The sequence below is a fragment of the Protomyctophum parallelum genome, assembly GCF_964188405.1.
Source record: "Protomyctophum parallelum genome assembly, chromosome: 17".
In the NCBI taxonomy this organism is placed as follows: domain Eukaryota; kingdom Metazoa; phylum Chordata; class Actinopteri; order Myctophiformes; family Myctophidae; genus Protomyctophum; species Protomyctophum parallelum.
In genome coordinates this window covers 3,954,073-3,980,339 of record NC_139719.1, presented here as the reverse complement: position 1 = coordinate 3,980,339, position 26,267 = coordinate 3,954,073, and the positions used below count along the sequence as shown (strand labels likewise).

Here is a 26,267-nt window from a genome sequence, read left to right as displayed (position 1 = left end):
TGAACTGTCGTCACTTTACTATAGGGACCTTAATAACATGTACTAAGGATTTATATATGTTTTAGGAATGTTTTACAAAGCATATGTTAAACATGAACAAACATTAACAGACAGTTGTAAATGATGAACTGTCATCACTTTACTATAGGGACCTTAATAACATGTACTAAGGATTTATATACGTTTTAGGAATGTTTTACAAAGCATATGTTAAACATGAACAAACATTAACAGACAGTTGTAAATTATGAACTGTCGTCACTTTACTATAGGGACCTTAATAACATGTACTAAGGATTTATATATGTTTTAGGAATGTTTTACAAAGCATATGTTAAACATGAACAAACATTAACAGACAGTTGTAAATTATGAACTGTCGTCACTTTACTATAGGGACCTTAATAACATGTACTAAGGATTTATATATGTTTTAGGAATGTTTTACAAAGCATATGTTAAACATGAACAAACATTAACAGACAGTTGTAAATTATGAACTGTCGTCACTTTACTATAGGGACCTTAATAACATGTACTAAGGATTTATATATGTTTTAGGAATGTTTTACAAAGCATATGTTAAACATGAACAAACATTAACAGACAGTTGTAAATTATGAACTGTCGTCACTTTACTATAGGGACCTTAATAACATGTACTAAGGATTTATATACGTTTTAGGAATGTTTTACAAAGCATATGTTAAACATGAACAAACATTAACAGACAGTTGTAAATTATGAACTGTCGTCACTTTACTATAGGGACCTTAATAACATGTACTAAGGATTTATATATGTTTTAGGAATGTTTTACAAAGCATATGTTAAACATGAACAAACATTAACAGACAGTTGTAAATTATGAACTGTCGTCACTTTACTATAGGGACCTTAATAACATGTACTAAGGATTTATATATGTTTTAGGAATGTTTTACAAAGCATATGTTAAACATGAACAAACATTAACAGACAGTTGTAAATGATGAACTGTCGTCACTTTCATCATCATCGGCGGTCACTCGTATCCGAGTATGACTGTCCTCCTCCACTTAATAACATGTACTAAGGATTTATAGATATTTTAGGAATGTTTTACAAAGTATATGTTAAACATGAACAAACACATTTCCCAAATATACAAATAGCTTGTATATATTATATAACATCAGTTACAAATGATTTAATAATCATTTACAGATGTATTATACATGGCTTATTCATGAATAGTTTTACTACTTACTAATACTTTATAAATTATTTGTAAATTTGTTATAAAGGTTTTAGTAATCATTTACAAATGTAAACAAGCAGGTTGTTAATGATTTGTTAATAGTCTACAAACTGCTTATAAACGTTTATAAATGCTTTATCATGGGGTCATTACAAATGATTTAATAATCATTTACAGATGTATATAAATGGCTTATTAATGAATAGTTTACTACTTACTAATACCTTATAAATGATTTGTAACCATAGTTATAACGGTTTTAATAATCATTTACGAATGTCAACAAACAGGTTAATAATGATTTGTTAATAGTCTACAAACTGCTTATAAACGTTTATAAATGCTTTATAACGGGTCATTATTGTAAAGTGCTACCCTTTTTTGTATTTTATAATTTGTATTTCGCTGAGATGGAAGAAATGAGATGTATTTTGTATTTAAATACATTTTTTGACCCAGTATTTGTATTTTGTATCAAAATACATTTTCAATATATTTTGCCCATCAGAGATGGGCAGTATTTGAAATACATGTATTTGAAATACGTATTTGAAATACTTTTTTGTATTTTGTAATTTGTATTTCGATGGGGATGGAAGATGTATTTTGTATTTTGTATTTAGATACATTTTTTTGACCCAGTATTTGTATTTTGTATCAAAATACATTTTCAATGTATTTTGCCCATCTCTGCAATCAGATAGGACTTTTCTGTTCTGTCAAGGCCAGAAAGTCGTTTTTTTGCCACTCAGTAGGCGTTTACGCATTACTTCTGGGTATGATGATGATGTCACATGCACTCATACCTCCTACTGTGTATGCATTGCAGAGGCAGATGAAGACTGGATTCCCGAGGCTATAGCAGGCGTACACTCATTGCTGCGAGTCTATTTACTGAGCAAATACAAAGCCAATGCTGTAATGCAGAAAGATTGGTTTTATCGTTGACAATGATACGATCTTTCTTTATTGATTTAATATAAGCGTGTAGCCGCCACATGCCATTTGACATGGAGATAAGAGGCTTGGCAGATTTAAGTCTGTGGGTATGGCTTAATTCCACTATTTGGTGAAGATTACTTGTTGCAGCAGATGGAATATTTAGACAGGTTTGTCATTCTGCATTTAAAAAAAAAACAACAGTTAATTTAATTCTATAATGTATCGTCCATTTTCTAAGAAGCAAGCATAAAACGCATAAACTCTTTTTCTGTCCTGTCTTTGCTCTCTCTACATTGTATTGTCTAATGAAGCTAGAATGTTGCATCCTTAATTTGATTAACAAATGTATTGACTGATGCATTCATTCATTTGTCCGTTTGTTCATTCATTCATTCACAGGTTCCCTCCAGTAAGTGAGAAGGCTCCAGTTGGAACAAAAGTAGGATCCATCATGGCTGCAGCTGTCAATCAAACTATCATCTACTCTATTGTGGACGGCAACGAGAGAGGTGACTATGCATTTTTGATCATTTTCTCTGGCAGAAAATAACCATCAACAAGAGAATACTTGTACTTATTGGACACTATAAGTGTTCATTCATTACCCAACTTCGTCCTGTGGAAACAAATCTCACCCGTTAGTAACATTGATTTAGAAACGTCATTATTGGACCTCTGCATAACCCAAACTGGCTGTGGATAGTTGCTTGCTGACCATTACAATGACCACAACGTAATTATGTAAGTGCTTGGTATAGATGGAGTAGACGCTGTATGGCACAGAAAGCAATGCGTTCTAACAGCACAGAAAACAAGCCTGTCTCACCTGTAGTTTCAGTTAATTGCGGTACTCGTTTCAGCACTGTTGCTGAAACTGTTGCTGATTAAGTGTTCTCATGCTATTAGATTTTGAGAAGTTTCCCCAACTTCCCACCATGGTGAAGTTACGAAGGGGAGGGCATTGCAAATTAACTGCCAATGGTTATAGGATACTGTGGGAGTATGACTTGCCCAAACCCTCTTGATCTATCATAAAATATTATGGGCAGTAGAATTAACTGTTCATAAAAGTCTTAAAGGTTTGTGTGTCTTATTCTATCTCTCTCTCTCTCTCTCTCTCTCTCTCTCTCTCTCTCTCTCTCTCTCTGTCTCTGTCCGTCCAGGTGTGTTCATATTGAACAACACTACTGGAGTGATTTACACAGCCAAGCTGCTGGACTATGAGACCAACAGCAGCTACGTTTTGAAAGTGGAGGCAGACTCCATGGGAGTGTTGTCCTCCAACCTCCGTGCACCTTCCAAGAGTAAGTCTGAATGACCCTTTCTATCTCTTCTTCTTCTTCTTCTTCTTCTTCTTCTTCTTCTTCTTCTTCTACTTTCTTTCTCTCTTTCTTTTGTCTCTTTTCTTTTCCGATCCCTCTCGTCCGTCTGTAGCACCCCGTGGTTTTATTTGATAAGACGTGTGTGGACATCCTGGGCATCAGAAGTGTTAATTGTCGGTAACGCAAAAATAATCCAACGAGTTACTTTTCTTAATGACGGTAATCCTGTAAGATAACAGAATACTTTTAAAAAGTAACGTTCCCCAACACTGGGCGAGAGCGACTCATCAAGGCTCTATCAGAAATGATAAATTAAGTCATTGTTTCTCTAATTAGTTTCTTCCTCTTCTTTCACATTTGGAACAAATACAGTACATTCTCTGTTTGTTTGTTCCAGATATCTTTTCCTCTTCTACTTCCCTCTCTTTCTCTCTCTTTCCTTCCTTCCATTTTTTCTTCCTCTCATAACAGGCCAGCTTCCTTTCCTTTCATTTCCTTCATCTCTCGTCGCCTCTGCTTTCTTCTTTAATTATGCGGTTCACCCCATGCGTTAATTTAGGAGAATGTGTTACAAATGGCACAAAATTGATTCTTTGCCAATTATCACGCCAATTAGCATGAATTTCAAGCACATCGCAAATCAATTTGACTTCAACACGTATTCACTCTTCAGTGATATTTCCACTCTGGGAGGAAAATACTGAATGATAAGCTGTAGTTTGTCTCAGCTTGTTGTTTTGGCTTTTCCCTCTTGCATTACTTTTTCAAGGGCAGCTAATGTGGTTATGAACAAACTTTTTAACTTTAACTTTAGTTATTATTTGCTATGTCTACATGACACAATGCTTTTGAAGTAATGTTTTACAAATGTTTTAGACCCAAAAGAGAAATTAGACGTTTGCCTGGGACCCAAACTATACTAGTTAAAATACAGTGGCCTCAAGTGTCTTAGTTCTTCCCACTCTTCTCAGCCACACCCCTAGTCCAACCCCCAGATTCTTAGCCACACCCCTAAATGTATTTAATGTGCAGTGTAGCCATTAAGCCACAGGGTGGCGTTTTCAAACAAGTGAGCACTGAGAGCGGGGGATTTTCTTTGTGCATGTTTATTTTCCCTGAAGTCAGTCTTGATCCAATTAGATTTTATTTCAGAAGGTCCTGTTATTATTAAAAGTTATTTGATAATCAAAAACTTCAAAGTAACTAGTAACTAAAGTCTAGAAGTAAGCAAAACAAACATTAACAACTTCAGCCCTACACACAATTTGGTCATTTGAAAATAGCAGATCTCACAATGCGTCGCTTCGTGCTGCTTTGTGAGCTTTAACATTAGTTTTCTAACTTATGGAATTTCTTAGATTCTTCTTTTATTTCTTCATGACAATTACTGAAAAAATATATATATTCATGAAAATAAATCATATTTTTGGGAATGCTTTTTAAAAATGTTTTGAAATAAAAATTAAAAACAAAATGTAGGAAACAAAAATGAAGGGACCCATACAAATTGGTCCAGTAGTCTGGACACAGCTGGAGTACACTTTCCTCTCATGACTGGTTTATCTGCAAACTCACAGACTCACAGTCGTTGCACTGCGGTGCATGCCTTAGTGTTTATTTTGTGTGTGTGTGTGTGTGTGTGTGTGTGTGTGTGTGTGTGTGTGTGTGTGTGTGTGTGTGTGTGTGTGTGTGTGTGTGTGTGTGTGTGTGCGTGTGCGTGCGTGCGTGCGTGTGTGCGTGCATTTTTGTCTCCCTTAGCCAACACAGCCAAGTTGATGATTGATGTCCGTGATGAAAACGACCACCCACCAGTCTTCACCAAACCACTGTACTTAGGTGGAGTTGCAGAAGATTCCAAAACATTCACCCCAGTTCTGCAAGTACAGGTAAATAAATATACACAAATGAATACTTGAGTGCTCAAGGGAACAGTTTGTAAATAAAAGGCACGCACATCCAATAAAGTCTGCACACTGGATCATGCTCCTATGGATAATTTAACCACATCCTTACGTCTTAATAGGCTATAATTTGGTGAGAAGAGGCGAGCATTTGCCAAAAGAAATGTAGAAAATAGCTGTTTACTTTCCTTAAAGGGAGATATTTCCGTTATAGTCGCCAATATTTATCATACATAATGCTATGTTTACAGAAAATAAGCTCTGTCTATGTTGGCCTTTTTGAGGGGCGATGCCCAGCTTTGTGTGAATGATAGCAATGATTTGATTGGCTGAGCACCCCATAGCGATGATTTAATTGGCTGAGCAAAGTACGTATTGAGGATAAAAAGTGAGGACAGAAAAGTGAAGATGGAAAACTGAGGACGCAAATTGTGATTGGCCAGAATGAGATGATGTACTGTATGATGATAAGAGCAGCCCTCACTTCACATGGGTGTGATTTTTTTATTGACGTTCCTACATGAATTATTCTCATCCAAGTTCTGACCTTGCCTGCCCAAGTGTTCTATGGGCACCATTAGCATCATGGTTCAAATATTCTCAACACGGCAAACAAGGACAATGTCACAGCCGCCGTGGATAGCAGTTAATTAAAGAGGGTGCTACAGTAGCTTTCACATTCATGGATGTACCCCAATGACATCACTGGAGTTTTGAGCACTACTTCGGTGGCATTTCAGGGGAACACCGCACGGCTGTAAATGGAAACATCCAGTGCAGGATGAAATCCAATCATAAAACTCTTATCATGGAAATATATTTGTTTTTTAAAGGCGATTCTCTCGCTCGATTCGCTTAATAAACTAAAGTAACTCAGGAGTTTTTGTCAAAGGTTTTTGTGCGCATTTTATCAACACATTTTCATTTTGGACAGGGAGGTTGGGTTGGTGTTTCTCTCTGACATAATCTATTGTTCGTTTAAGTGTGTAGCAATGGTTCATTGTAGAGGACAGCAGGGAGTTGATGAGTGATGGTGAATGGTCTGGACAGGCTGAAATGGCAGGCTGATTGGCAGGTAAGCAGGTTAGCGGCCGGCCGGGCGGCCGGAACCTGAGCACAATGGCAATAACAGTCGGCAAACAGCCTTGGAATCAAAACACGAAGTACTGATAACTGAACTATGGAGGTCTGAAGCGCGTTACGAGTCCTGACCACTGAAGCTGAAACAACAAGAGCCGGGCCGAGTCAATATGCAGAAGAGGTTATGAGCTGATGGATGGCAGGTGTGTTGGCTGAGGGAGGTGATGTGCTCATTGAAGACAGGTGTGCACGATCCAGGCGAGTGAGTGGCAAGACACACGTACATAGAGGCACACACAGACGCATACATTACAGACAAACCAACACAAGTGACACAGACATAGAGGGGAACACAGAAACACAAGGGAAGATACTGGAGATACTGTGGATTCCGGAAGATACCGTGGCTGTGACATCTGGCCGTTAGTAAGCAAAAGGCAAGTGATCCAATCAGTATGACTGGTGCTAATGCATTATGCATGTACTGTATACCAGCTCGTAGATGCTCTGCAGACAAAACAGTCCGTATCTTTTCCCTCTAACTGAGCCTCCCTCTAGTATTTTCATCTTTGTGTCTTATAATTGGCTAGATAGAAGCTTGGCAGACTAACGGAACTCGACCTCATCTCAGCTACATTGTCAGTAGCACGGATAAGTGGGTGTATTTCAATAATTGGTCATATAGTTAAGTTTTTCTCAAAAGATTTCATGTCAAGAACCCCCAAATTGATGTCGGGTGGAAGGAATGGGAAAATAACCTGTGTTCAAATGGATGTATATAAGTTATTTGGTCAAAAGCACACAGAACACACAGTCGACATACAGCTGAGTCTTACTTGTACAACACTGTCATATGATGAAGTATTAAGTATATCCATTCATTTACGGAAAACATTAAAAGTTGAAATTCAGATACAATGTTTCTGCTATATTAATTTGGCCACGGACTTCCATCTGAAAAGAGTTTGTGCCAGGAACCCCCATAAGAGAAGATTTGTCATGATTTGTCTTCATGTTTTGAAAATATCAAATCTACAAGTTAACAGCGTGTTGTGATGCAATAGTTCATGAGCTTGTGTAATAATTATCTGATATTTTCAAATATTTCAAAAAATACAATACGGCTTAACTGATTAAACTGTTCTTATGCTGGGGACCTCTGGAACCCCTCAATGGCCCCTGGAGTTCCCTGGACCTCACTTTGAGAACTGAACACAACTAATAGAACAAATATCTGTTTACAAACATTGAGAGTGGTCGCACGGGTGACTGTTTCACGTAATCAATTCCCAACAGATTCTCCAACCTGTTGTTTTGGGGAGCTAGTGAGATGCACCCTGGGAGACATTTATACTTCATTGCGCAACAGCATTGCAGGCAAAGCACAGCTGATGTACAAGCTCACATCGCATCGCGGACGCGACTGAGCGTAGAGGTCTGCATGCGCGACACCATCGTGGGACAAAGCATAAATTATACTTGATGGGCTGCAGGTGCGCACAAATGTACAGTAGGTGTGGCTTTGAGGACAACTGCTTTGAATTGCTATTATCGTTCACACACAACAGAAACCAATTGATTATATATTTCAAGAGTAAGAGATCACAATAAAAGTCCTAATCGTTCTTCCTCCACACTGGGAGAAAAACAGCATCTGAAAGTTTGATGTGAGCGCAGTTAGAACTTTTCCATTGCATCTTATGAGAGGCGGGGTTCTTGAGCTGCGGTGCTTATCAGTGTGACGTCGTCTGATAAGGCGTAAATTAGAACTGTCATTTAAATTTGGGAGTAGTAGTACTGACATCACTGTTTTTGAAAAGACTCAATAGCTTCTCAAAAGATTATTTTCATTTCCACAGCACACAGTAATGATATTGTGGTGGCGTGCAGTGCTCTGCAAGCTAATTCTTCAGTGAGTTCATATCGGTTCATGTGCACGCTTTGGGTTTTGACTGCTTGTAGGCTGGTTTCTCCAAATGGAGCTAATCCAAAAATCCAGCAGGTAATCAGATTAACTAGTGGGATTATCTCTCTCCCGGCCTCCCTATTTCTCTCTCACTCTCTCCACTGTCTCTGGTGGATTGATAGATTCACAAGTTTGACACTCGGCAGCAGAATCCGTACAGCTGCCGCTGTTAGGCTAAAAAGGCGGGCTGTCCCACCAAAAGCACATTGGCTTTTAATTAACTTTATTTTCACCATTTATTATCAGTCTTTGTTCTCCAAATAAAGTGGAATTGGCCAAGTGTGCTACTTTACTGCTCTCAAACTATAGAAGCCTCTCTTTCTTCAGTCCAACATTTCTTGCTGCTCCCCTATAGTGCATGGTTTATGTATTACAGGTCACAACACATTGTGTGTCTTGGGCTCTTCTAGCTCCTATCTATATGGCCCCCACCTGACCCAATAGCATGTTTCAAAGAGCCCATTCATTGGCTGGCTTTTCTAGGTCCCCGGCTGAAAGATCAAAAGGTTAGAACCGTTTTTGCCTTATTAAATAACAGTTAATTATAACTGACAGACAGACAGAGATGGGCAAAATACATTGAAAATGTATTTTGATACAAAATGCAAATACTGGGTCAAAAATTTTATCTAAATACAAAATACATCTTCCATCCCAGCGAAATACAAATTACAAAATACAAAAAAGTATTTCAAATACGTATTTCAAATACATGTATTTCAAATACTGCCCATCTCTGATGGGCAAAATACATTGAAAATGTATTTTGATACAAAATACAAATATTGGGTCAAAAAATGTAAAAATACATCTCATTTCTTCCATCCCAGCGAAATACAAATGACAAAATACAAAAAAGTATTTCAAATACGTATTTCAAATACATGTATTTCAAATACTGCCCATCTCTGCAGACAGACACAGACAGACAGACACAGACAGACAGACAGACACAGACAGACAGACAGACAGACAGACAGACAGACAGACAGATTAAGTACATTCCACATGATGCTCGCTCATCCATGTGCGTGCCTGCGTTTGTGTGCATTGTGAGTGTGTGCATTGTGAGTGAATGTCTTTGTCTACATGTTCCATGGCAGATAACAGATCTATACAGACTGGATGGCATCCTCTCATAATTGTGTTCTCTCTACACACATTGTCTGTGTTCTTCAATTGTTTTGTGTTTCTGTCACTTTTGACAAATAATAGACCTAGACATACAGTCATTTATTCATTTTCATATCGGATTCCTTATCTCCTACCTCACTTGTTCTGTTCTTTCCTCCATACTTGCTTCCTTGCTCCTTTTTGACTTTTCTTCTTCTAGCTTGCTTTTATTTTGTCTTATAAATCAATTATTTGCTGCAAGGTTTGTTTGGAGGGAAAGAAACATTTAATCTTTTGGGAACGTTAACCGAGATTGAAGAGCTCTAAAGTGCTGTAGTGACTTGCGCTTTGTTTTCCAAAAAATGCTATATAAATAGAGTCATTCTTATTATCTTAAGGACCGGTGACAGGGACTTTAATATTCATCATGCTATTTGAAAGATCCCACACTCCCAATTGGAGTGCATGCCAAGTTTTCTGCACTCAAATGCTGTCAATTCACCATGCAACTCTGTTCTATTCATACTTACGCCATGTTGCGGCTGGTATTTCTGCATGTATTGATTGTGCTAATCTTATCAAACTAATATAATCAATAATATAGCTTATTCTGGGCCAGATCTGACTAGTTATGATAATGACTTAAGTTGATCTGGCCTCGATCAGTCTCTCTCTGATTCATCCAGGGACGTCCGTCTTAGTGGGTGAAATTTATGTTGGTTGAAATCAGGTGATATTCTGGGCCAGATGTGACTAGTCTTGTTTTGACTTGATCTGGCCCAATCGAGATGACACTAATTCGTCCAGGTTCGTCCTGACCGTGCTTGCTGGGTAATTATCATTATTTTTGAAGGTGGTAACAGTACATTTGCTCAGTACAATATTTCGGGGGCATATTTAGAATGTGTGCAGGGTTGAGTATGTTGAATCTATATTGCATTAAAGGGATTGTGACATTAAAAAAAAGATTTTGGAATTGTTCTTATTTTTTTTAGGTTTTCTAATCTCAATTGCACCCAAAAAACATGAACTTTTAACATTCAGTAGATTTTCTGTGATCTGGGGTTTTCTGGCTCAAACAGGTGCTCTGATTAGCCAGCAGTAAGTGATGTAAGACCCTGCAAATCCCATATATGTCAATGGGATTTGCCAGCAGATGTCACTGTTTTCACTGTTTGCCTGTTTTCATTGTAGCTCAAAAGGTTTTCCAAACCCCAAAGAAAACTTCAGACCACAGAAAATCCACTGAATGTTCAAAGTTCAGGTTTTTTGGGTGTAATTGAGGTCATAAAACCTAAAATAAAAAATAAAAATAAAAATAAATGAAAATTAATGTCATAAAACCTTTAATACGATCTCTAATGGAGGATAATGGCGATAGTATTCAGTGTGGGGCAGACAGCCTATCACAGCCAGATTTGTGAGAGCAGTAGCTTTGTTGTTGGAAGGAAAGCGGTAAAATTAGACTTTAGTGGTTGTTCTAGTCTCAGATCGGTTCAAACACCGCTCCGAAGGACCCGGGAGTGGCTCTGGGGGAGGCGCTTACAGTACGTCATGGCTTAAATACCAAATTCTTTCCTGCCTCCCTGCCATGCCTCCTCTCTTCCTCTGATATCGCTGTTTGCGACATGCAAGAACATATTACTTTTCCTCCTCCCTGTCGCAGTCTTTGCTCTTAATGTGCGGGGCGTCTCAAAGCTAGATGTTTAGTCTATACTGCCAGCCCTTCTCGTAAAGAACTGGCATTGAATCAATGTCTCCCAGACTGTTTGTGTGTGCGTGCGTGCGTGCGTGCGTGCGTGCATGCGTGCGTGCGTGCGTGAGAGAGAGAGTGAGGGAGAGTGTGAGAGTGTGAGTGTGAGTGAGAGTGTGAAAGAGAATGAGGTAGACAACACAGCTAGACAGTTAGCCTGACAGAATGCATGAATATAAGCCATGTGCAGCTTAGAGCACCACTACTGCCAGCCCTTCTCGTAAAGAACTGGCATTGAATCAATGTCTCCCAGACTGTTTGTGCGTGCGTGCGTGCGTGCATGCATGCATGCATGCATGCGAGAGAGAGTGAGAGAGTGAGTGAGTGAGAGAATGAGGTAGACAACACAGCTAGACAGTTAGCCTGACAGAATGCATGAATATAAGCCATGTGCAGCTTAAAGCTCCAGTACGCCTCTTACTGTCGTCTCTGAGTACTACAATTCATTATGAGACGTAACTCCTCTCCCAGGGTCAAACATCCCAGAAAGCAAGTGACATTGAAAAAAATGTAGGAGCCACAGTGGTCTTTGTTCCCAATCCTCTGATGAAAATCAGTACATTTACCATGTACTGCTCTGTCAGTGCTTCTCCGATCAAACGGGGGGCTGTGTACATAGTACATAGTAGTTGCTCAGCTAAAACCAGTACAGTCCCTGAGTCCAGTAGTGTACAAACATCACAAGATGGAGGAGAAGATGATTGATACTGTCGGATGTATCTGAATTCCCACAATGGGAACGCAAATTTCCAAAATGGGCCAAACGTTTGCCGTAGGGTATATTTCGCACACTGCAGTGCTGCCAATAGTTTTCATCGGGAGGGAGACAATCATGAAAGCAGTGGTTGTAATGATGATGATGATGATGATGATGATATCCTGTCATTATGAGCGCAACGATTAAACTAAATGAGAATGGTGATCACTGATGATAATGCCATTCTAATGACGATGCCACTGTTTACCCTCTAGGTTTCTCTCACTCTTTCACTCTCAATTGTACCTCTGTCTCTGTCTCTGTCTCTAGTTTTTACAATGCATTTCTTTTTGTCTCTGCTGTCTATTTGTCTCCTCAGGCGCTGGACAAGGACACTGGGAACTACAGTTCCATGTTGTACCGACTTATCATCCGTCCCCCTGCCGGCAAAGACGGCAAAGACGGCAAAGACGGCTTTGTCATTGAGCCATACAGTGGGGTGCTGAAGACCGCCATCATGTACCGCAACATGAGGAGGTCATATTTTAAGTTTGAGGTCGTCGCTACAGACAACTACGGGCAGGGACACAGCAGCAAGGCAGAGATAGTGGTGAGTAAAGCAGATTGTAACTATGACGCGTGAGCTCGGATGTGCACCATTTTCCTTTCCAAGTAACCACACTGCACCTCATTTGACTTTCTTCAATGCGTTGCGTTGTGCCACATTTTGCAATTTTAGAAAAACATTTATCTTGACAGGTAATTTTATCTTGTATCTGGGCTTAGCATTCTTGTTTCTCATACAAGTGATAAAACAATGGCATTTGATGTTATCTCAAAGCAATTCTAGCACACTGCTCTAGTGGCTGTCGGTTCAAGACATTTATAAAGCTGAACTGGAAACAAGTGGAATTGATTTTCTGGTTTTCCTTTTTTCCATGTGTTTGCGTATATGTTGTATCACAACACATTGCTATATTGTATTTTGTATTTTGTCTTTTAGTTTTTTTCCTTTTTGTGATATAAATTCAAATACCTTATAAACATTTGCATCTGCATTCTTTCACAGGTGTCAGTGGTGAACCAGCTGGACATGCAGGTGATCGTATCAAACGTCCCTCCCACTGTTGTAGATAAGAACAAGGACCAGCTGCTGAGGTAAAACTTCTGATTGGCCATACTGTAGATCCACACACAACACAGCTCAGTGCCTACAGGAGCCACTAATTGTACTGCTCAGTACAAGCTCAGTGGCCTTGTGGTTAGAGTGTCCGCCCTGAGACTGGGAGGTCGGGGGTTCGATCCCCGGCCGGGTCATACCAAAGACTCTAAAAAATGGGACCCAGTGCCTCCCTGCTTGACACTCAGCATCAAGGGTTGGATTGGGGGTGGGAAGTGAGGACGCTGGCGTCGACTGTTCGCCGCTTCACCTCCCAATGTATGAATGAATGAACCATTGTAAGCGCTTTGAGTAGGCACATAGTGCATAGAAAAGCGCCATAAAAATGCAATTCATTATTACTGTTCTGCAACTCAACGCACACTTTTTTAAAGTCATATTGGAACCAGGCAATATCCAACCTCTTACTGTGTCAGACACATGATCGCAACAAACCCAGTTCCATTTTAGCCCCACTAGAGGAGGCTCTCTAAGAATGATGATGTCCATCCATCTGTCTGTCCGTTTGTACACCCAAACAAACATTCAGATATGTTAAGATATTATTGTCTCCACCAGGCCGAAGGCATGGGGGGAGAGTATGTTTTGCACTCCGTCCGTCCGTCCGTCCGTCCGTCCGTCCGTCCGTCCGTGTGTCCGTCCGTGTGTGTGTCCGTGAGCAGCTAATCTCGGCCACCGTTAACCCGGTCGATGCCAAATTTTGCACACACACTCCCTGGATGCCAACGATGAACCTCTGCCCCAAACTTTCCACAACGGCCTGTTATAGCGCCACCAGGAGGCCGCTTTGTGCAAAACAAGTTTTTGCACAGTACACCTACAGATTTCGTCCAAACATCACGCAAATTGGTACACAGTCTCTCTAGAGCCATTCAACGAAACACGTCTTTCAGATTTCTCAGACTCCATCCTGATTGGTTAAGATTGTCTTCCAAAGTTCACAGGAGTGCTCAGTTTCAAACAAAATGCTGCAAATCATGAACACGTGTGATTTCCGTGAAATTGTGCACCCACATTCCCACTAGGCCGAGGACGAAATGCCACATGAACAATTTCAACTCAGCCTCAAGGTGGCGCTATAACTGGCCGAAAACTGTTTTCACCTCTAACTGCACGGATCTGTGGATAACTTTGTATGCCAACTCCCTAGAGGCCAAGGAAAAACCTTTGCCTGGAATTCTTCACATCTGCTCATCCTGGTGGAGACCTGTGCCCAGAAGGGCACTTTTTCTAGTCTTAACATAATCTCGGATGTGGACAAATGCTACAATTAACCGTTTGAGTGCCCCCATGACCATTACTGTAGCACCATGCTTAGGTCAAAATTCAAACACTGTACACAAAATATCTCATAATCACGATGAACCGACCCTACAGATCTTTGTGTACCCATGGCCTTTACTATAGTGCCACAACTTCAAGCTAAATATCTGGTTGGGTGAAAGGAACAATAGGTGTTGCTCGTTGGGGCTTTTAGTCTTTCTAGAAGATTTGTTTAACTACAGTACATGAACCTTGGCATCTCTATTTTGGGCAAACTAATCAGGACCGGCCATATGGGCAACATTAAAAGAAGACATGTGGCACGCGCCCTAACCGCTCTTAGCTATCACCCCAATTCACTTGAATTATTTTCTCAGTTCTTTTAAGTGTTTTCAGTTGTCCAAAACATAAGCTTGCAGATCTGCTATTCGTTCTATGAAAAAATACAGGATATACAGTGCAGTAGGGCTTAACAGTACGTGGGTATGAGATGTTTTTCAGACTCACCTAAGCTTACCCCAATGTTTTTTCCTGTACCAGTTGACAAGCAGTCTGCCAGAGGCCTGATTTGTTGCTGCTTTGATCCTTTGATCCTTCCACACACACACACACACACACACACACACACACACACACACACACACACACACACACACACACACACACACACACACACACACACACACACACACACACACACACACACACAGAGAGAGACACACGCACATACGCTTACATACAGTATACACTAGCTCACAGTCACATTCAGTAAGACGGTTCCCGCTGTGAGCAGGTGTTTCTGGAGGACAGGAATCAATGTTGCACAGTAGGGTGTCTGTCTGTCTGTCTGTCTGACTGCCAAGCTAGAACATCTACAGTATGTATTTTAGCACACTGTGTGTGTGTGTGTGTGTGTGTGTGTGTGTGTGTGTGTGTGTGTGTGTGTGTGTGTGTGTGTGTGTGTGTGTGTGTGTGTGCGTGCGTGCGTGCGTGCGTGTGTGTGTGTGTGTGTGTGTGTGCGTGCGTGCGTGCGTGCGTGTGTGGTTTAAATGGAAGAGCTTTCTTTTTCAGAAGAATCTATTACATCCTCTTTCACACTTTAGTGCTCTCTCTCTCTCTCTCTCTCTCTCTCTCTCTCTCTCTCTCTCTCTCTCTCTCTCTCAGCATATTGGAGCGACATGTCCAGGACCAGATACCGGGGGCCAAGGTCGTGGTGGAGAGCATTGGGCCCCATCGTCATGGTGAAGGTTATGAACAGGAAGACTATTCCAAGTCGGACCTGATGGTTTACGCCATTGACCCACTGACCAACAGAGCTATATCAATAAAGGAGCTATACAAGTAAGCAGCCGGAGTTAATAACCTAAACCATACAGTACTTAGCTGACCGGGGTGCCCCAGGGCTCTATACTTTTCCCTGCTACACTAAATCATATATTAAAATTGCCTAGTGGGTGGGTGGACATTACAAACGTTGTTTATCCATGTGCCTTCTTCTAGCACAGTTTTTGCGATCACAGGTCGCATTTACTATGAAAACGTGCAATTGGTTGGTTGGTCACCCCAGGCATGACCATTTATGGTCGTGCCATAGTCTCGCGTATCCAGACAACTATTCCACAATCTCCGAATGCTATAGGCCTATAGAGTCTGGAACTATAGCCCCCATGAGCTGAGTACCGAAGCTGAATGCTATAGGCCTATAGAGTCTGGAACTATAGCCCCCATGAGCTGAGTACCGAAGCTGAATGCTATAGGCCTATAGAGTCTGGAACTATAGCCCCCATGAGCTGAGTACCGAAGCTGAATGCTATAGGCCTATAGAGTCTGGAACTATAGCCCCCATGAGCTGAGTACCGAAGCTGAATGCTATAGGCCTATAGAGTCTGGAACTATAGCCCCCATGAGCTGAGTACCGAAGCTGCCATTTCCCTTTTAAAATATCTTTACATTTTCTTTTTGTATTTTCTTTTCTGCTAAGCAACAAGCAATATATGCTTAGCCCTCTAAGACCCAGCGTTGCTTTTTAGCAACAATTTTATTACTAAATTATTATTATTTTTTTCACCTAAACGTCATCAGTGATGTTCATTGCAATGCCATTTCAATGCCATTGGTCATGATATTTGCATATAAATACCCCCCACAGAGGCTGAAATTCACACAAATTAAAAATGTCTGGACTCGATTTTGAATTTTTTTTTAACCTAAGACTTTTGACCTTTATCCTAATAAAAGTAGGTACAATAATTGTAATATATGTTTTTTTGTGATCATTAGAATGTCTAGAACATGTTTTATTCATTATTGTGAAAGATATCCCCCAAATGTAATTTATTAAATTATTATTATTATTATTATTATTATATAATTATTATACATTTTTCATCAAACTTTTTTTTTTAAATTATTATATAATATATTGTGGGCGCCACTGGACAACGATAGGCAGGAGACACAGCAAGTTTTGCCTACTCGGGCATTTATTGAGGGTTTACTCTAGGTCAAGGTCAAAGTCAAATGAAATGCCAGCGCACAGCACACACACAGCTGGTTAACTTATATTCTTCCTATGTCAGGGTATAACAGTCTATAATATTTCCTCCTATTCCTTCAGGAGTGGTATCTGGGTTCCTCTTCGGGATTCCTCCGTCCCGGGGTTGCCTGTGTAGTGAGACATATGATTAGCACAGCATCAGAACCAGTGGCAACAGTGAGGGGATGTGTGTGTGTGAGTGTGGAGACCTACCGCCAGATTGCCACGTCAGTGCTCCCTCCGTGAGTCACTGGAGAATGAGGCGGAGCGTTCCTCTGTGTCCTACCTTTCAAACCTTACGCGCGCAGCGCGGCTGTTGCGTAATTGGTTTGATTGAGGAGGAAGACGGGCACGTACTTGTGGTCAATCACGTGACCCAGAGCGGGTCGCTGTCTTCCGAGCTGTGCTCCGCCTCTGACGCTCCACTGACTCTCGGTGGGGTGGCGCTCTGACGGCCCGCTGTCATGCGACATCCCACACATCCCCCCCCTTAGCCCACTGCCTGCGGCGGGGGGCTCACTGCCCCGGTCCTCATAGCGCCTGGACAGGGCGTCGGCATGGCCGATCTCCTTGCCAGGTTTGTGCACGACGTCAAACTTGTAGTCTTGGAGCTCTAAAAACCATCTGGTGACGCGGTCGTTGCGGTCCTTGTTTCTCGCCATCCACTTCAGGGGCGCGTGGTCTGTGACCAGTGTGAACAGTCGACCCCACAGGTAATACCTCAGGTGGTGTATGGCCCACTTGGCGGCCAGGCACTCCTTCTCCACAGTGCTGTAGTTCTTCTCATGCTTCAGCAGCTTACGGCTGATATAGGTGACGGGATGCTCGTCGTCTCCTACCACCTGAGACAGGACTGCCCCGACGCCCGTGCCGGAGGCGTCGGTGTGGAGGACGAAGGGCTTCGTGAAGTCGGGGGACACCAGGACCGGTTCTTCACACAGCGCGGTCTTCAACTTCTGGAACGCGGCCTCTGCCTCGGCCGTCCAGTGGACATGATGCGGGAGGTCCTTCTTCGTGAGGTCGTAGAGGGCTGCTGCAACAGTGGCAAAATCTTTAATGAACTTCTGGTAATAAGATATAAGACCCATGAATGACTTCACCTGTTTCTTTGTCGAGGGGCGTGGCCAGTCTCTGATGAGCTCGACCTTCTTCGTCTGGGGCTTGATACAACCTCGTCCGATCGTATACCCAAGGTAGTCTGTCTCGGTGAGGCCGAGGCGGCACTTCTTGGGATTTTCCGTCAGTCCGGCCCGCCGTATGGCCCCCAGGACTGCTTCCAAATGTTGTAGATGCAGCCCCCAGGTGGCGCTGTGGACTATTATGTCATCGATGTAGGATGCCGAATATGCACTGTGTGGGCGGAGCACTCGGTCCATGAGGCGCTGGAACGTCGCCGGTGCTCCGTGGACCCCGAACGGCAGCACGTTGTACTGAAACAGCCCGTCAGGCGTCGCAAAGGCTGTCTTGGGTTTGGCCCGGTTGGTGAGGGGGACCTGCCAGTAGCCCTTGGTCAGGTCAAGGGTGCTGACAAACCGGGCGGGGCCCAGCCGTTCTGTCAACTCGTCGACCCTCTGCATGGGGTACGCATCAAACAGGGACACTTCATTCAATTTTCGGAAATCGTTGCAAAATCTTAGTGAGCCATCTGGCTTGGGGACTATCACAATCGGGCTGGCCCACGGACTATGTGATTCTTCAATTACTCCTAATTTCAACATTTTTTGTACCTCCTCTCTAATGGCTTGCCTCCGTGCCTCCGGTATGCGATATGGCCTCTGCCGGACGATTTTCCCGGGGGCGGTGAGGATATCGTGCTGGACGACGTGAGTCCGGCCCGGCAGTTCTGAGAACACGTCCGTAGCCCGGCCCAGCAGTTCTTTCACATCCTGCTTCTGCGAGGGTGTGAGCTCCTCTCCTATCGGCACTGGGACTGGGAGCTGGAAAGAGACTGTCGTTAACAACACTGTTGATGGGAGGGGCCCCGGGGGTTGCCATTTTTTTAAAATGTTGATGTGGTAGATTTGGTGCGTTTTGCGTCGGCCGGGCTGGCTTACCCTATAGTTGACCGGTCCGACTCTCTCTTCTACTTCGTACGGGCCTTGCCACTTAGCCAGGAATTTACATTCGCTGGTGGGGACCAGTACCAGCACTTGGTCCCCGACCTGGAATTCGCGGGGGGTGGCAGTTCTGTTATACGTGCGTGCTTGAGCTCGCTGCGCTTCTTCCATATGGGCACGCACCATTGGCCATATTTTTTTTGCGCGCTCCTGTAGACGCTCAACATGTTCCACTACTGACCTATGTGGAGACGGCTGACTCTCCCAGGCTTCCTTGGCGATGTCTAGCAGGCCGCGGGGTCTTCGGCCGTACACTAACTCAAAGGGGGAAAACCCCGTAGAGGCCTGGGGCACCTCACGTATTGCGAAGAGCACATACGGAATCAATTGATCCCAGTCCTTCCCATCCAAGTCAACGAGCTTGCGCAACATCTTTTTTAATGTTTGATTAAAGCGTTCTACAAGGCCGTCGGTTTGGGGATGGTAGACTGAGGTGCGAATCCGTTTGACTTTGAGCCACTTATATAGCTGGTTTAACAGGCGGGACATGAAGTTAGTCGCTTGATCAGTTAATAATTCCTCCGCAATCCCCACTCGCGTGAACATCATCAATAACTCGTGCGCCACGGCTTTGGCTGTGGCCGTGCGCAATGGAATAGCCTCGGGATACCGCGTTGCGTAGTCAACAATAACGAGGATATATCGGTGTCCCCGAGTGGATTTTGGCAACGGTCCGACTATATCCATCCCCAGGCGGGCGAAAGGAGTGCTAATAATAGGCAGTGGAATTAACGGGTTTCGAAAAGAGAGGCGCGGTGCGGTTTTTTGGCACTCCGGGCAGCTTTTACAAAACTCCTCCACGGCCCGCTTAATCCCTGGCCAATAGAAGCGCATCAGAATGCGTGCATACGTCTTATCGACACCCAAGTGGGCTCCCAACTGGTGCGTATGCGCCAGATACAACACTCGAGTAATGTGGGATTTGGGAACTAGTAACTGTTCTGTCCATTCCTCATCTCGCCCCTTTACAGCCCGATATAACAGGTTATTTTTTGTGAGAAAATAAGGAGAGGTTATGTCACTCACCCCGTCACAATTTTTTCCATCGATCTGGGCGATGGTTCGTCGGGCTCCGTCCAATGTGGGGTCCGTCCACTGCGCATTGGCGAAGTCCCCCCTCTGTGCTGTCTCCACTGTCTCTGTCAGTGGAAACTCGGCAAAGGTATCCATGCTTTCCTCGGGTGCTGCTTCATCTCTCTGCGGGAGCTGTTCCTCTTCTGCCGGGCTCTCCTCGCTAGGTTGCCCAGAGCTATCGCTCACCGGTTCGTCCGTGGGGGGTCCGAAGGCGGGACACGCCGGCAGCGGCTCGGTGTTGGGCTGGCGGCGGCGGCGGCGTCCCCGGCGGCGTTGCGGTGGTGCGGGGTTCAGCCCGGGCCTCCAGTGTCTGTCAAACAACTCACAGTCTGCGCCGAGGAGGAGGGGGACAGGTAGATTCGGCACCACCCCTGCCGAAATGACAGCGCTGCCCCGGGTGGTCTGAACGTGGACGTGACTGATGGGATAGCGGCGCAGGTCGCCGTGGACACATGTGACCGGAACGGTGGCGTCTCCGACCGGGCCAGCCAGGTCGCCGCGGACGAGGGTGACAGCACTGCCGCTATCCAGAAGCGCGTGCGTATCGGTGCCATCCACTTTGACAGCTAGGTGCGCTCGCCGGTTGGGACCGCTGTTTGTGTGGAGGCAGGACCTCGCTCCATCCGCACTGGTCGCCGACTGCATGTTGACATTGTCCCTATCTGGGCAGCTCCAGGACAGGTGGTCCGGCTGACCACACACGTAGCAGCGGCGTGGGTTCTGGCCCTGGGACCGAGCGTTGGCATCCGAGGGGGGGGCTTGGTTTCCACTGGGGCGGCTAGAGGCCGCTCCTCGGCGTGAGTTGTTTCCACCTTTCTCACTAGAGGCAGTAGGCTTCGAGTTCGGCACATCCACCCGAGTGGACTTCATCATCTCCAGGGTGACCTGGTAGTTCTCCAATAATGCCACCAACTCATCTACTGAGCCGGGACTGACCTGGGAGGCATAACGGCGCCAATCTGGCGGCACTGCTCGGATCACTCTATCAATGAGCATCCTATCAATGAGCATCCTATCAATAGCGGGCGGGTCGCCCGGGGTCGTTAACCAGCTGTGTGCTGTGCGCGTCAGCGCAGCCACTTGCGCTCGCGGGGGTTGGGTGGGGGAAAAGGCCCAGTTGTGGTAACGTTGGGCCCTGGCTGGCAAGCTGTACCCGCGGCTGGCTAGGATGGCAGCCCTTAGTCTTCCGAAATCTCGGGCGTCGGCATCGGGAAGCCCACGGCATATCTGCTGTGCCTCGCCGGTCAAGAAGGGTGCTAGTAGCGAGGCCCAGTCATCTGGTGCCCACCTTTCTCGAGCGGCGGTGCGCTCAAATACATCCAAATAAGCCTCGATGTCATCTTCGGGGGAGAGCTTGGTCAGCACGTCTCCAGGAGCACGGGGGGCGCGGGGCTGTTCTCTATTGCCCCTGCGGACTAATTCCTGCACCGCGTTCTGTAATTCAATTTGGCTTCTCTGCAAATCGGTCTGACTTTTTAATAGTGCAGCGATTGCTGCAGCTTGGGTGTGCTCCATTTCCAGTGCTTAGCGTGGTTCAGTGTAGCCCGCACTCTCCACCACTTGTGGGCGCCACTGGACAACGATAGGCAGGAGACACAGCAAGTTTTGCCTACTCGGGCATTTATTGAGGGTTTACTCTAGGTCAAGGTCAAAGTCAAATGAAATGCCAGCGCACAGCACACACACAGCTGGTTAACTTATATTCTTCCTATGTCAGGGTATAACAGTCTATAATATTTCCTCCTATTCCTTCAGGAGTGGTATCTGGGTTCCTCTTCGGGATTCCTCCGTCCCGGGGTTGCCTGTGTAGTGAGACATATGATTAGCACAGCATCAGAACCAGTGGCAACAGTGAGGGGATGTGTGTGTGTGAGTGTGGAGACCTACCGCCAGATTGCCACGTCAGTGCTCCCTCCGTGAGTCAGTGGAGAATGAGGCGGAGCGTTCCTCTGTGTCCTACCTTTCAAACCTTACGCGCGCAGCGCGGCTGTTGCGTAATTGGTTTGATTGAGGAGGAAGACGGGCAGGTACTTGTGGTCAATCACGTGACCCAGAGCGGGTCGCTGTCTTCCGAGCTGTGCTCCGCCTCTGACGCTCCACTGACTCTCGGTGGGGTGGCGCTCTGACGGCCCGCTGTCATGCGACATCCCACAATATATATATATATATTTTTTTTGTCTTAGTCCTAGTAGTACAAAGTAGTAGTAAGGTTGAAATCTATTTTTTGCAAGTAGAAATGAATGCGGGTCTTAGAGGGTTAGATGATTTCTATTTATATTAGAATAAATTTGCGCGACTGTAAAGACGAAATGGAAGTGGGCTTCACGAATAAGACGACAGATGTTGATATATATAGTCCAAGTCTGCGTGTGTGTAACATGAAACATATATACCTTTATTGAAAGGATAAGCCCCTTGAGATGTCGCATCTCATTTTAGAGGGGGTCCTCAGCACAGATACATTGTACAACATGACCAAGCTTGTGGATATGGTTTGTTTTGCTTCCGCTCCAGACAGACAGGTTGGCTGACAAAATGACTATACCTGGTTAGAAATGAGCTGCCAGAGCGTCTGACTCATTGGTTGACTGTCTTAAACACACACACACACTGGTACAGTTATACGCATGGCTGTCAACCAAATGAATTCCAACACAAACAGGAAGTGGCAGTGCTGTGTTTACTGTATCCCGTCCACAGGTTCCTCGACGGCAAACTCCTGGACATCAACAAGGAGCTCCAGCCTCACCTCCCGCCCGGGGGCCGCATCCTGGAGATCCGGACCCCCGACGTGGTGACGAGTGTGAAGAAGGCCGCTCAGAGCGTGGGCTACACGGAGGGAGCTCTGCTGGCCCTGGCAGTCATCATCATCGTCTGCTGTGTTCCTGCTATACTCATAGTCATCATCACTTACAGACAGTAAGGACCTGGTCTCAAACACAAACACAGATGGGGGGGGAGGAGAGAAATACAGACTGACTAACCCATTCTGAACGGGCACCCATTTTGGTGTTGGCATCATGTCGTGCTTTAGCTATTGAAAAATAGCAGATCTACAAGCTCATATCGCGCCACCGAGTGGCGCGATATGAGCTTGTAGGTCTGCTATTTTTGAAAAATCGAAGAGCGACTGACATTTTTAGAATCTGATCTCAGGTCAGAATGGGTTAATCAGACCAGTGTGTGTCCAGTGGAAACCCCGTATGAATCTGATCTCAGGTCAGAATGGGCTAATGCCTGATTTATACTTCATTTTTACTTCCACGTGGGGTAAAGTAATGCGAAAAAGAACATTTGACAGTGAACAACAGAACGTTATGTAGACAATTGGATAGATTAATCAATATTCACACTGAACACCTGAACATGCGTTGTACCAACTCCATTTTAAAACCTTTGTCGAGGGAGAGCCAGTGCATTTTCTGGCAGCGGCATCAGACGCGGAGTACCCCGCGGCAGGCGGCAGTGTTTCTCGGTGGCATCAGTCCGCGACACCCTACCCCTAACGCTATAACCGCAAGCACGACGCAACGCATGTCGGACCGACGCACTGCCGCGGAACAGAGCGGCAGTGGAGTGTCAGAATTCCCCCCCACCTTCCCCGGCTGCAGCGCCGCGGGTGTTACCGGCATTTTGCGGTGTCTGGACTGGTTGGCCGCGGAATGGAGTGGCAGTGAAGTGACATAATTCCCCCACCTCCCCCGGCAAGTGCCGCCCCTCCCCCCGGCAGCGCCGCGTCTCATTGCCGCCGCCGGAGAATTTGCACTCGCTCCTTCTGTCTTTGTCAAAATGATGCTGTGTAGAACCATGCATAAACTAAACAGAAAACCAGTAGACAACCTCTAAACCTTTCCAAGAAAAGAAATGACTATTGCAGTTGTACAGATTTTAATGTGTTAAAGTGCAAAATCAACGACTACATGCTAGTCCATGTGCAAACAGTTCTGGGGATATCACCAGCTCCCTTTTGGAGATTTTGCCTGCCTGAGGTATGTGGTTCTCTTCTGACAAGCCTATAGACCGGGTCAACTTTTCTTCCTTTCATTGTCTCCACCAGGCCAAAGGCATGGGGGGAGAGTATGTTTTGCACTCCGTCCGTCCGTGTGTCCGTCCGTGTGTCCGTGAGCAGCTAATCTCGGCCACCGTTTACCCGGTCGATGCCAAATTTTGCACACACACTCCCTGGATGCCAACGATGAACCTCTGCCCCAAACTTTCCACAACGGCCTGTTATAGCGCCACCAGGAGGCCGCTTTGTGCAAAAAAAGTTTTTGCACAGTACACCTACAGATTTTGTCCAAACATCACGCAAATTGGTACACAGTCTCTCTAGAGCCATTCAACGAAACCGGTCTTTCAGATTTCTCACACTACATCCTGATTGGTTAAGATTGGCTTCCAAAGTTCAGAGGAGTGCTCAGTTTCAAACAAAATGCTGCAAATCATGAACACATCGCGTAATTTCCGTTAAATTGTGCACCCACATTCCCACTAGGCCGAGGACGAAATGCCACATGAACAATTTCAACTCAGCCTCAAGGTGGCGCTATAACTGGCCCAAAAGTGATTTTACCTCTAACTGCACGGATCTGTGGATAACTTTGTATGCCAACTCCCTAGAGGCCAAGGAAAAACCTTTGTCTGGAATTTTTCACATCTGCTCTTTATAGCGCCACCAGGAGGCCGACATATGTAAAACACATTTTCTATTATTACTCCTTCAGATTTTATCCAAATTTCACGCAACTCGGTACACATGATCTCCATACTCATGTGATCAAGACAGGTTTGTTTGATTTCTCATATTCCATCCTGATTGGCCACGATTGGCTCCTACAATTTTCAGGAGTAGCCCGCTTTGTACAAATCGCCACAACTCCTCAACGCAGCGTCCGATTGCGATGAAACTGTGCACGCATATTCCCACTAGGCTGAGGAAGAATCCTGGTGGAGACCTGTGCCCAGAAGGGCACTTTTTCTAGTTTTGTTTGTTTTGTTTTCTGGAGGTAAAACCTCGCTGTGGCATGAGTCAGCAAACGTATAGGTCACAGTTTCTTAATATGGTATGACAGGTATATGTAGTACAGTTCACATAGTCTGACAAGGTGGAATTGACCTTTATCAACATGCCACAAAGACGGTTGAAAGCCGTGCAGTGTGTAAACACTACTTGCTAGGACCTATAATCCCATCATTTCTCCTGTTGATTCAGTGTGACATCAGATCCCACTGTGCCCAGTCTTTATTAGTTTGTTTAGTGCAGCATCATGAGAGCACATTCATTTCAGCTGTCTCCCAAAGACAAACATACGCACGCGCTCGCTCGCGCGTGCGTGCATGCACATGCATGCTCCCGGCTCCTGCAAACACACTTTAAAAGAAGAAAAGGGAGAGAGAGACTCATCTGCCTGAGAGGTACAGGAGAGGAGAGGGGGGTACAAGAGGAAGTGAGTGAACATAATAAACGAAGAAGCAAGGGAACAAGAGAGGTGGGTGAAGATGAGGTGGAAGAGAGGAGCCGTGCACATTCAGGAGGGGAGGATAGTTAATGCAAGGGAAGATGATGAGGGGAGGTAATTATCACCGACTCCACAGGCTCACAGCTGCATCCTGTGAATGCTTATAATGTAGACTAGAGCAACAGACTTTGATTTGGAATTTCAATGAGCAATGAGCAGACTGAAAGTACAGTGCTGTCTGTGTTGGTGATGATGTATGTATGTATATGAATGATTAATCTATCTATCTGTCTGTCTGTCTCTGTCTCTCTCTCTCTCTCTCTCTCTCTGTCTCTCTCTCTCAACTGATGTGTTCGTCTCATCCCATCGCCACCAGGTTCAAAGAGTGAGTACTGTTTTTTGTGCGCACCAAAATCATTCAGTCCCATTTAAAGTCATAAATCTGTCTGAATTACACATTATTATATAATGTCCCTGTTTTTTAATACAGCACTGCATTGATATAACAAAGTCATATGTACTTAATTTGTACTTTTGAATACTCCAGTGTATTCCAGTGTTTAACCCATTCTGACCGGGCACCCATTTTGGTGTCAGCATCATGTTATGCTTTATCTATTGAAA

The 26,267-nt window shown here is 44.4% G+C and overlaps 1 protein-coding gene across 1 annotated transcript in view; it reads left to right on the top strand.

Moving 5' to 3' along the window:
• The window catches only part of LOC310874472 (protocadherin-15-like), a 282,612-nt gene that overhangs the window by 227,100 nt on the left and 29,245 nt on the right, over positions 1 to 26,267 (top strand). The window contains exons 28-34 of the mRNA XM_083787282.1: positions 2,582 to 2,691; positions 3,346 to 3,486; positions 5,263 to 5,390; positions 12,394 to 12,624; positions 13,084 to 13,172; positions 15,622 to 15,798; positions 22,885 to 23,103. Coding sequence (XP_083643408.1) covers positions 2,582 to 2,691; positions 3,346 to 3,486; positions 5,263 to 5,390; positions 12,394 to 12,624; positions 13,084 to 13,172; positions 15,622 to 15,798; positions 22,885 to 23,103 — 1,095 coding nt within the window. The remainder of the gene's footprint in view (positions 1 to 2,581; positions 2,692 to 3,345; positions 3,487 to 5,262; positions 5,391 to 12,393; positions 12,625 to 13,083; positions 13,173 to 15,621; positions 15,799 to 22,884; positions 23,104 to 26,267) is intronic.